The sequence below is a fragment of the Oncorhynchus kisutch genome, linkage group LG20 (genome assembly GCF_002021735.2).
Source record: "Oncorhynchus kisutch isolate 150728-3 linkage group LG20, Okis_V2, whole genome shotgun sequence".
Lineage (NCBI taxonomy): Eukaryota > Metazoa > Chordata > Actinopteri > Salmoniformes > Salmonidae > Oncorhynchus > Oncorhynchus kisutch.
The window spans coordinates 1,422,789-1,435,752 of record NC_034193.2 but is presented as its reverse complement, the minus strand read 5'-3'; the positions used below and the strand labels follow the sequence as shown (position 1 = coordinate 1,435,752).

The window sequence follows — 12,964 nt, the reverse complement described above, 5'->3', positions numbered from 1 at the left end:
TGTTCTCTGGCAGGGCGGGGGCCTGGCTGTTCTCTGGCAGGGCGGGGGCCTGGCTGTTCTCTGGCAGGGCGGGGGCCTGGCTGTTCTCTGGCAGGGCGGGGGCCTGGCTGTTCTTTCGTAGTATTCTTTATTAGCCCAGCACTCATGTTTTTAAGGATGTGCATATGACCACAAACTCTTCTAAAAGACAGCATAGTTAAAAAAATATATAAATAAATTGTGTTTCAAATGGTATTGGTTCCTACCTGTAGTATTTCAAAATATCCTGGTATACAGTAATACTAAATACCTGCCCATACACCCACCACTGAGTTTACCTGCGCCTTGGCCCAGATCTTCCAGTCCAGCAGAACCTCAGACAGTAGCTTGATGTCCTGGACCACGGCTGTAGACTCTGTGTCCAGGTGGAACTGACCGTCGTCCCCTAGAGTTAGGATAGGACTACTACAGCTCCCATCTAACAAGGTCTATAGACAGAGAGAAGAGGAGAAGAGCAGAAAGATAAATACTTGACACATTGGAAATAATTTACGAACAAACTAGAATGCTAATTGGCCCTAAACAGAGAGTACACAGTGACAGAATACCTGACCACTGTGACTGACCCAAACTTAAGGAAAGCTTTGAAGATGTACAGACTCAGTGAGCATAGCCTTACTATTGAGAAAGGCCGGCGTAGGCAGACATGGCTCTCAAGAGAAGACAGGCTATGTGCTCACTGCCCACAAAATGAGGTGGAAACTGAGCTGCACTTCCTCCTGCCCAATGTATGACCATATTAGAGTAAATCTGAGGGAACCGAAGTTCTGCCAACACATTGACCGTAGTATGCTACTCAACTTTTCAAAATGCTTACAAGGCCCTCCCCCGCCCTCCCTTCGGCAAATCTGATCACGACTCCATTTTGCTCCTCCCTTCCTATAGGCAGAAACAAACAGGAAGTACTATTCAACGCTGGTCTGACCAATTGGAATCCATGCATCAAGATTGTTTTGATCATGCGGACTGGGATATGTTCCAGGTAGCCTCTGAGAATAACATAGACGAACACATGGCTATGTTAACAGAGTTCACCAGGAAGTGTATAGGAGATGTTGTACCCACTGTGACAATTCAAATCTACCCTAGCCAGAAACTGTGGATAGATGGCAGCATTCGCACACAACTGAAAGTGCAAACCACCGCATTTAACCATGACAAGATGACTGAGAATATGGCCAAATACAAACAGTGTAGTTATTCTCTCCGTAAGGCAATCACAGGGTAAACGTCTGTATAGAGACAAACTGGAGTCGCAATTCAACTCACACACGAGACACGTGGCAGGGTCTACAGACAATCACGGACTACAAAAGGAAAACCAGTCACGTCGAGGACACCGATGTCTGGCTTCCGGACAAACTAAACACCTTCTTCGCGACCGCTTTGAGAATAACACAGAGCCAACGATGCGGCCCGCTACCGAGGACTGTGGGCTCTCCTTCTCTGTAACCAACGTGAGTAAGACATTTAAGCGTGTTAAACCTCGTAAGGTTGCCCAGACGTCATCATCAGCCGCGTCCTCAGATCATGCGCAGACCAGCTGGCTGGAGTGTTTACGGACATATACAATGCTGCTCATTGACTATAGCTCAGCCTTCAACACCATAGTACCCTCCAAACTCATCATTAAGCTCGAGGCCGTGGGCCTGAACCCCACCCTGTGCAACTGGGTCCTGGACTTCCTGACGGCCATTCCCGACTCCAACTCAATCATCAATTTTGCGGACGACACAACAGTAGTAGCCCTGATTACCAACAATGATGAGACTTCCTACAGGGAGGAGGTGAGTCCCTTGGGAGTGCCAGTAAAATAACCTCTCCCTCAACGTCAACAAAACGAAGGAGCTGATTGTGGACTTCAGGAAACAGCAGAGGGAGCACCCCCCTATCCACATCGAAGGGACAGTAGTGGAGAAGGTGGAAAGTTTTAAGTTCATCGGCGTACACATCACAGACAAACTGAAATGGTCCACCCACAGAGACAGTTTGGTGAAGAAGGTGCAACAGCATCTCTTAAACCTCAGGAGCCTGAACAAATTTGGCTTGGTCCCTAAAACCCCTAAAAACCTTTACAAATGCACAATGGAGAGCACCCTGTCAGGCTGTATCACCGCCAGCTACGGCAAATCTAGGGCTCTCCAGAGGGTGGTGTGGTCTGCCCAACACATCCCCGGGGGCAAACTAGCTGCCCTCCAGGACACCTACACCACCCGATGTCACAGGAAGGCCATAATGATCATCAAGGACAACAACCACCCGAGCCACTGCCTGTTCACCCCGCGGTCATCCAGAAGGCGAGGTCAGTACAGGTGCATCAAAGCAGGGACCGAGAGACTGAAAAACTACTTCTATCTCAAGGCCATCAGACTGTTAAATAGCCACCACTAGCCGGCTACCACCCGGTTACTCAACCCTGCACCTTTGAGGCTGCTGCCCCATATACATAGACATGGAGTCACTGGCCACTTTAATAATGGAACACTGGTAACTTTAATCATGTTTACATACTGTTTTACTCATCTCATATGTATATACTGTATTCTATTCTACTGTATTTACTAACTAGCCACTTTAATAATGTTTACATACTGCTTGACTCATCTCATATGTATATACTGTATTCTATCCTACTGTATTTAGTCAATGCCACTCCGGCTCAATCTAATATTTATATATTTCTTCATTCAAATATTTGACTTTTAGATGTGTGTATTGTTAGATACGACTGCGCTGTTGGAGCTGGGAACACTAGCATTTAGTTAGATACTACTGCACTGTTGGAGCTAGGAACACAAGCATTTAGTTAGATACTACTGCACTGTTGGAGCTGGGAACACTAGCATTTAGTTAGATACTACTGCACTGTTGGAGCTAGGAACACAAGCATTTAGTTAGATACTACTGCACTGTTGGAGCTAGGAACACTAGCATTTAGTTAGATACTACTGCACTGTTGGAGCTAGGAACACAAGCATTTAGTTAGATACTACTGCACTGTTGGAGCTAGGAACACTAGCATTTAGTTAGATACTACTGCACTGTTGGAACTAGGAACACTAGCATTTAGTTAGATACTACTGCACTGTTGGAGCTAGGAACACAAGCATTTAGTTAGATACTACTGCACTGTTGGAGCTAGGAACACTAGCATTTAGTTAGATACTACTGCACTGTTGGAGCTAGGAACACAAGCATTTAGTTAGATACTACTGCACTGTTGGAGCTGGGAACACTAGCATTTAGTTAGATACTACTGCACTGTTGGAGCTGGGAACACAAGCATTTAGTTAGATACTACTGCACTGTTGGAGCTGGGAACACAAGCATTTAGTTAGATACTACTGCACTGTTGGAGCTAGGAACACACTCATTTAGTTAGATATTACTGCACTGTTGGAGCTAGGAACACAAGCATTTAGCTAGATACTACTGCACTGTTGGAGCTAGGAACACAAGCATTTAGTTAGATACTACTGCACTGTTGGAGCTAGGAACACAAGCATTTAGTTAGATACTACTGCACTGTTGGAGCTAGGAACACAAGCATTTAGTTAGATACTACTGCACTGTTGGAGCTAGGAACACAAGCATTTAGTTAGATACTACTGTACTGTTGGAGCTAGGAACACTAGCATTTAGTTAGATATTACTGCACTGTTGGAGCTGGGAACACAAGCATTTAGTTAGATACTACTGCACTGTTGGAGCTAGAAACACAAGCATTTAGTTAGATACTACTGCACTGTTGGAGCTAGGAACACAAGCATTTAGTTAGATACTACTGCACTGTTGGAGCTAGAAACACAAGCATTTAGTTAGATACTACTGTACTGTTGGAGCTAGGAACACAAGCATTTAGTTAGATACTACTGCACTGTTGGAGCTAGGAACACAAGCATTTAGTTAGATATTACTGCACTGTTGGAGCTAGGAACACAAGCATTTAGTTAGATACTACTGCACTGTTGGAGCTAGGAACACAAGCATTTAGTTAGATACTACTGCACTGTTGGAGCTAGGAACACTAGCATTTAGTTAGATACTACTGCACTGTTGGAGCTAGGAACACTAGCATTTAGTTAGATATTACTGCACTGTTGGAGCTAGGAACACACTCATTTAGTTAGATACTACTGCACTGTTGGAGCTAGGAACACTAGCATTTAGTTAGATATTACTGCACTGTTGGAGCTAGGAACACTAGCATTTAGTTAGATACTACTGTACTGTTGGAGCTAGGAACACTAGCATTTAGTTAGATATTACTGCACTGTTGGAGCTAGGAACACTAGCATTTAGTTAGATATTACTGCACTGTTGGAGCTAGGAACACTAGCATTTAGTTAGATACTACTGTACTGTTGGAGCTAGGAACACAAGCATTTAGTTAGATACTACTGTACTGTTGGAGCTAGGAACACTAGCATTTAGTTAGATATTACTGCACTGTTGGAGCTAGGAACACACTCATTTAGTTAGATACTACTGCACTGTTGGAGCTAGGAACACACTCATTTAGTTAGATACTACTGCACTGTTGGAGCTAGGAACACAAGCATTTAGTTAGATATTACTGCACTGTTGGAGCTAGGAACACAAGCATTTAGTTAGATACTACTGCACTGTTGGAGCTAGGAACACAAGCATTTAGTTAGATATTACTGCACTGTTGGAGCTAGGAACACAAGCATTTAGTTAGATATTACTGCACTGTTGGAGCTAGGAACACAAGCATTTAGTTAGATATTACTGCACTGTTGGAGCTAGGAACACAAGCATTTAGTTAGATACTACTGCACTGTTGGAGCTAGGAACACAAGCATTTAGTTAGATACTACTGCACTGTTGGAACTAGGAACACAAGCATTTAGTTAGATACTACTGCACTGTTGGAGCTAGGAACACAAGCATTTAGTTAGATATTACTGCACTGTTGGAGCCAGGAACACAAGCATTTAGTTAGATATTCCTGCACTGTTGGAGCTAGAAACACAAGCATTTAGTTAGATACTACTGTACTGTTGGAGCTAGGAACACAAGCATTTAGTTAGATATTACTGCACTGTTGGAGCCAGGAACACAAGCATTTAGTTAGATATTCCTGCACTGTTGGAGCTAGGAACACAAGCATTTAGTTAGATATTACTGCACTGTTGGAGCTAGGAACACAAGCATTTAGTTAGATACTACTGTACTGTTGGAGCCAGGAACACAAGCATTTAGTTAGATACTACTGTACTGTTGGAGCTAGGAACACAAGCATTTAGTTAGATATTACTGCACTGTTGGAGCCAGGAACACAAGCATTTAGTTAGATATTCCTGCACTGTTGGAGCTAGGAACACAAGCATTTAGTTAGATATTACTGCACTGTTGGAGCTAGGAACACAAGCATTTAGTTAGATACTACTGTACTGTTGGAGCTAGGAACACAAGCATTTAGTTAGATATTACTGCACTGTTGGAGCTAGGAACACAAGCATTTAGTTAGATATTACTGCACTGTTGGAGCTAGGAACACAAGCATTTAGTTAGATATTACTGCACTGTTGGAGCTAGGAACACAAGCATTTAGTTAGATATTACTGCACTGTTGGAGCTAGGAACACAAGCATTTAGTTAGATACTACTGCACTGTTGGAGCTAGGAACACAAGCATTTAGTTAGATATTACTGCACTGTGGAGCTGGGAACACAAGCATTTAGTTAGATACTACTGTACTGTTGGAGCTAGGAACACAAGCATTTAGTTAGATATTACTGCACTGTTGGAGCTAGGAACACAAGCATTTAGTTAGATATTACTGCACTGTGGAGCTGGGAACACAAGCATTTAGTTAGATACTACTGTACTGTTGGAGCTAGGAACACAAGCATTTAGTTAGATACTACTGCACTGTTGGAGCTAGGAACACAAGCATTTAGTTAGATACTACTGTACTGTTGGAGCTAGAAACACAAGCATTTAGTTAGATACTACTGTACTGTTGGAGCTAGGAACACAAGCATTTAGTTAGATACTACTGCACTGTTGGAGCTAGGAACACAAGCATTTAGTTAGATACTACTGCACTGTTGGAGCTAGGAACACAAGCATTTAGTTAGATACTACTGTACTGTTGGAGCTAGAAACACAAGCATTTAGTTAGATACTACTGCACTGTTGGAGCTAGGAACACAAGCATTTAGTTAGATACTACTGCACTGTTGGAGCTAGGAACACAAGCATTTAGTTAGATACTACTGCACTGTTGGAGCTAGGAACACAAGCATTTAGTTAGATATTACTGCACTGTAGGAGCTGGGAACACAAGCATTTAGTTAGATACTACTGTACTGTTGGAGCTAGGAACACAAGCATTTAGTTAGATACTACTGCACTGTTGGAGCTAGGAACACAAGCATTTAGTTAGATACTACTGTACTGTTGGAGCTAGAAACACAAGCATTTAGTTAGATACTACTGTACTGTTGGAGCTAGGAACACAAGCATTTAGTTAGATACTACTGCACTGTTGGAGCTAGGAACACAAGCATTTAGTTAGATACTACTGCACTGATGGAGCTAGGAACACAAGCATTTAGTTAGATACTACTGTACTGTTGGAGCTAGAAACACAAGCATTTCACTACACCTGCAATAACATCTGTTAAATATGTGTATGGACCAATAACATCTGCTAAATATGTGTATGGACCAATAACATCTGCTAAATATGTGTATGGACCAATAACATCTGCTAAATGTGTGTATGGACCAATAACATCTGCTAAATATGTGTATGGACCAATAACATCTGTTAAATATGGACCAATAACATCTGTTAAATATGTGTATGGACCAATAACATCTGCTAAATGTGTGTATGGACCAATAACATCTTAAATATGTATATGGACCAATAACATCTGATAAATATGCATATGGACCAATAACATCTGCTAAATATGTGTATGGACCAATAACATCTGCTAAATATGTGTATGGACCAATAACATCTTAAATATGTATATGGACCAATAACATCTGCTAAATATGGACCAATAATATCGGTTAAATATGTGTATGGACCAATAACATCTGCTAAATATGTGTATGGACCAATAACATCTTTTAAATATGGACCAATAACATCTGTTAAATATGGACCAATAACATCTGTTAAATATGGACCAATAACATCTGTTAAATATGGACCAATAACATCTGTTAAATATGGACCAATAACATCTGTTAAATATGGACCAATAAAATCTGTTAAATATGGACCAATAAAATCTGTTAAATATGGACCAATAACATCTGTTGAATATGGACCAATAACATCTGATAAATATGTGTATGGACCAATAACATCTGATAAATATGTGTATGGACCAATAACATCTGATAAATATGGACCAATAACATCTGTTAAATATGGACCAATAACTTCTGTTAAATATGGACCAATAACATCTGTTAAATATGGACCAATAACATCTGTTAAATATGGACCAATAACATCTGTTAAATATGGACCAATAACATCTGTTAAATATGGACCAATAATATCTGTTAAATATGTGTATGGACCAATAACATCTGCTAAATATGTGTATGGACCAATAACATCTGCTAAATATGTGTATGGACCAATAACATCTGCTAAATATGGACCAATAATATCTGTTAAATATGTGTATGGACCAATAACATCTGCTAAATATGTGTATGGACCAATAACATCTGCTAAATATGTGTATGGACCAATAACATCTGTTAAATATGGACCAATAACATCTGTTAAATATGGACCAATAACATCTGTTAAATATGGACCAATAACATCTGTTAAATATGGACCAATAACATCTGTTAAATATGGACCAATAACATCTGTTAAATATGGACCAATAATATCTGTTAAATATGTGTATGGACCAATAACATCTGCTAAATATGTGTATGGACCAATAACATCTGCTAAATATGTGTATGGACCAATAACATCTGCTAAATATGGACCAATAATATCTGTTAAATATGTGTATGGACCAATAACATCTGTTAAATATGGACCAATAACATCTGTTAAATATGGACCAATAACATCTGTTAAATATGGACCAATAACATCTGTTAAATATGTGTATGGACCAATAACATCTGCTAAATATGTGTATGGACCAATAACATCTGCTAAATATGTGTATGGACCAATAACATCTGCTAAATATGGACCAATAACATCTGTTAAATATGGACCAATAACATCTGTTAAATATGGACCAATAACATCTGTTAAATATGGACCAATAACATCTGTTAAATATGGACCAATAACATCTGTTAAATATGGACCAATAACATCTGTTAAATATGGACCAATAACATCTGTTAAATATGGACCAATAACATCTGTTAAATATGGACCAATAACATCTGTTAAATATGGACCAATAACATCTGTTAAATATGGACCAATAACATCTGTTAAATATGGACCAATAACATCTGTTAAATATGGACCAATAACATCTGTTAAATATGGACCAATAACATCTGTTAAATATGGACCAATAACATCTGTTAAATATGGACCAATAACATCTGTTAAATATGGACCAATAACATCTGTTAAATATGGACCAATAACATCTGTTAAATATGGACCAATAACATCTGTTAATATGGACCAATAACATCTGTTAAATATGTGTATGGACCAATAACATCTGTTAAATATGTGTATGGACCAATAACATCTGTTAAATATGTGTCTGGACCAATAACATCTGTTAAATATGTGTATGGACCAATAACATCTGTTAAATATGTGTATGGACCAATAACATCTGTTAAATATGGACCAATAACATCTGTTAAATATGGACCAATAACATCTGTTAAATATGGACCAATAACATCTGTTAAATATGTGTATGGACCAATAACATCTGCTAAATATGTGTATGGACCAATAACATCTGCTAAATATGTGTATGGACCAATAACATCTTAAATATGTATATGGACCAATAACATCTGATAAATATGTGTATGGACCAATAACATCTGTTAAATATGGACCAATAACATCTGTTAAATATGTGTATGGACCAATAACATCTGATAAATATGGACCAATAACATCTGTTAAATATGGACCAATAACATCTGTTAAATATGGACCAATAACATCTGTTAAATATGGACCAATAACATCTGTTAAATATGGACCAATAACATCTGTTAAATATGTGTATGGACCAATAACATCTGTTAAATATGTGTATGGACCAATAACATCTGTTAAATATGTGTCTGGACCAATAACATCTGTTAAATATGTGTATGGACCAATAACATCTGTTAAATATGGACCAATAACATCTGTTAAATATGGACCAATAACATCTGTTAAATATGGCCAATAACATCTGTTAAATATGGACCAATAACATCTGTTAAATATGTGTATGGACCAATAACATCTGCTAAATATGTATATGGACCAATAACATCTGATAAATATGCATATGGACCAATAACATCTGATAAATATGCATATGGACCAATAACATCTGCTAAATATGTGTATGGACCAATAACATCTGCTAAATATGTGTATGGACCAATAACATCTTAAATATGTATATGGACCAATAACATCTGATAAATATGTGTATGGACCAATAACATCTGTTAAATATGTGTATGGACCAATAACATCTGATAAATATGGACCAATAACATCTGTTAAATATGGACCAATAACATCTGTTAAATATGGACCAATAACATCTGTTAAATATGGACCAATAACATCTGTTAAATATGGACCAATAACATCTGTTAAATATGTGTATGGACCAATAACATCTGTTAAATATGTGTATGGACCAATAACATCTGATAAATATGTGTATGGACCAATAACATCTGATAAATATGGACCAATAACATCTGATAAATATGGACCAATAACATCTGTTAAATATGGACCAATAACATCTGTTAAATATGGACCAATAACATCTGTTAAATATGGACCAATAACATCTGTTAAATATGGACCAATAACATCTGTTAAATATGGACCAATAACATCTGTTAAATATGTGTATGGACCAATAACATCTGATAAATATGTGTATGGACCAATAACATCTGATAAATATGGACCAATAACATCACATCTGTTAAATATGGACCAATAACATCTGTTAAATATGGACCAATAACATCTGTTAAATATGGACCAATAACATCTGTTAAATATGGACCAATAACATCTGTTAAATATGGACCAATAACATCTGTTAAATATGGACCAATAACATCTGTTAAATATGGACCAATAACATCTGTTAAATATGGACCAATAACATCTGTTAAATATGTGTATGGACCAATAACATCTGCTAAATATGTGTATGGACCAATAACATCTGCTAAATATGTGTCTGGACCAATAACATCTGTTAAATATGTGTATGGACCAATAACATCTGTTAAATATGGACCAATAACATCTGTTAAATATGGACCAATAACATCTGTTAAATATGGACCAATAACATCTGTTAAATATGGACCAATAACATCTGTTAAATATGGACCAATAATATCTGTTAAATATGTGTATGGACCAATAACATCTGCTAAATATGTGTATGGACCAATAACATCTGCTAAATATGTGTATGGACCAATAACATCTGCTAAATATGGACCAATAACATCTGTTAAATATGGACCAATAACATCTGTTAAATATGGACCAATAACATCTGTTAAATATGGACCAATAACATCTGTTAAATATGGACCAATAACATCTGTTAAATATGGACCAATAACATCTGTTAAATATGGACCAATAACATCTGTTAAATATGGACCAATAACATCTGTTAAATATGGACCAATAACATCTGTTAAATATGGACCAATAACATCTGTTAAATATGACAATAACATCTGTTAAATATGGACCAATAACATCTGTTAAATATGGACCAATAACATCTGTTAAATATGGACCAATAACATCTGTTAAATATGGACCAATAACATCTGTTAAATATGGACCAATAACATCTGTTAAATATGGACCAATAATATCTGTTAAATATGGACCAATAAAATCTGTTAAATATGGACCAATAACATCTGCTAAATATGGGACCAATAATATCTGTTTAATATGTGTATGGACCAATAACATCTGTTAAATATGGACCAATAACATCTGTTAAATATGGACCAATAACATCTGTTAAATATGGACCAATAACATCTGTTAAATATGGACCAATAACATCTGTTAAATATGGACCAATAACATCTGTTAAATATGGACCAATAACATCTGTTAAATATGTGTATGGACCAATAACATCTGCTAAATATGTATATGGACCAATAACATCTGATAAATATGCATATGGACCAATAACATCTGATAAATATGCATATGGACCAATAACATCTGATAAATATGCATATGGACCAATAACATCTGTTAAATATGGACCAATAACATCTGCTAAATATGGACCAATAACATCTGTTAAATATGTGTATGGACCAATAACATCTGCTAAATATGTGTATGGACCAATAACATCTGTTAAATATGGACCAATAACATCTGTTAAATATGGACCAATAACATCTGTTAAATATGGACCAATAACATCTGTTAAATATGGACCAATAACATCTGTTAAATATGGACCAATAATATCTGTTAAATATGTGTATGGACCAATAACATCTGCTAAATATGTGTATGGACCAATAACATCTGCTAAATATGTGTATGGACCAATAACATCTGCTAAATATGGACCAATAACATCTGTTAAATATGGACCAATAACATCTGTTAAATATGGACCAATAACATCTGTTAAATATGGACCAATAACATCTGTTAAATATGGACCAATAACATCTGTTAAATATGGACCAATAACATCTGTTAAATATGGACCAATAACATCTGTTAAATATGGACCAATAATATCTGTTAAATATGGACCAATAAAATCTGTTAAATATGGACCAATAACATCTGCTAAATATGGACCAATAATATCTGTTAAATATGTGTATGGACCAATAACATCTGTAAATATGGACCAATAACATCTGTTAAATATGGACCAATAACATCTGTTAAATATGGACCAATAAACATCTGTTAAATATGGACCAATAACATCTGTTAAATATGGACCAATAACATCTGTTAAATATGGACCATAACATCTGTTAAATATGTGTATGGACCAATAACATCTGCTAAATATGTATATGGACCAATAACATCTGATAAATATGCATATGGACCAATAACATCTGATAAATATGCATATGGACCAATAACATCTGATAAATATGTGTATGGACCAATAACATCTGTTAAATATGGACCAATAACATCTGCTAAATATGGACCAATAACATCTGTTAAATATGTGTATGGACCAATAACATCTGCTAAATATGTGTATGGACCAATAACATCTGTTAAATATGGACCAATAACATCTGTTTAAATATGGACCAATAACATCTGTTAAATATGGACCAATAACATCTGTTAAATATGTGTATGGACCAAATAACATCTTAAATATGTTATATGGACCAATAACATCTGATAAATATGTGTATGGACCAATAACATCTGTTAAATATGGACCAATAACATCTGTTAAATATGGACCAATAACATCTGTTAAATATGGACCAATAACATCTGTTAAATATGGACCAATAACATCTGTTAAATATGGACCAATACATCTGTTAATATGTGTATGGACCAATAACATCTGTTAAATATGTGTATGGACCAATAACATCTGATAAATATGTGTATGGACCAATAACATCTGATAAATATGGACCAATAACATCTGATAA

General features: G+C 36.6%; 1 protein-coding gene across 1 annotated transcript in view; it reads right to left on the bottom strand.

Annotated features, from left to right (window-relative positions):
• lyst (lysosomal trafficking regulator) overlaps positions 1-12,964 on the bottom strand; it is a 256,589-nt gene that overhangs the window by 101,758 nt on the left and 141,867 nt on the right. Inside the window, 1 exon segment of the mRNA XM_031799602.1 lies at positions 318-467. Coding sequence (XP_031655462.1) covers positions 318-467 — 150 coding nt within the window.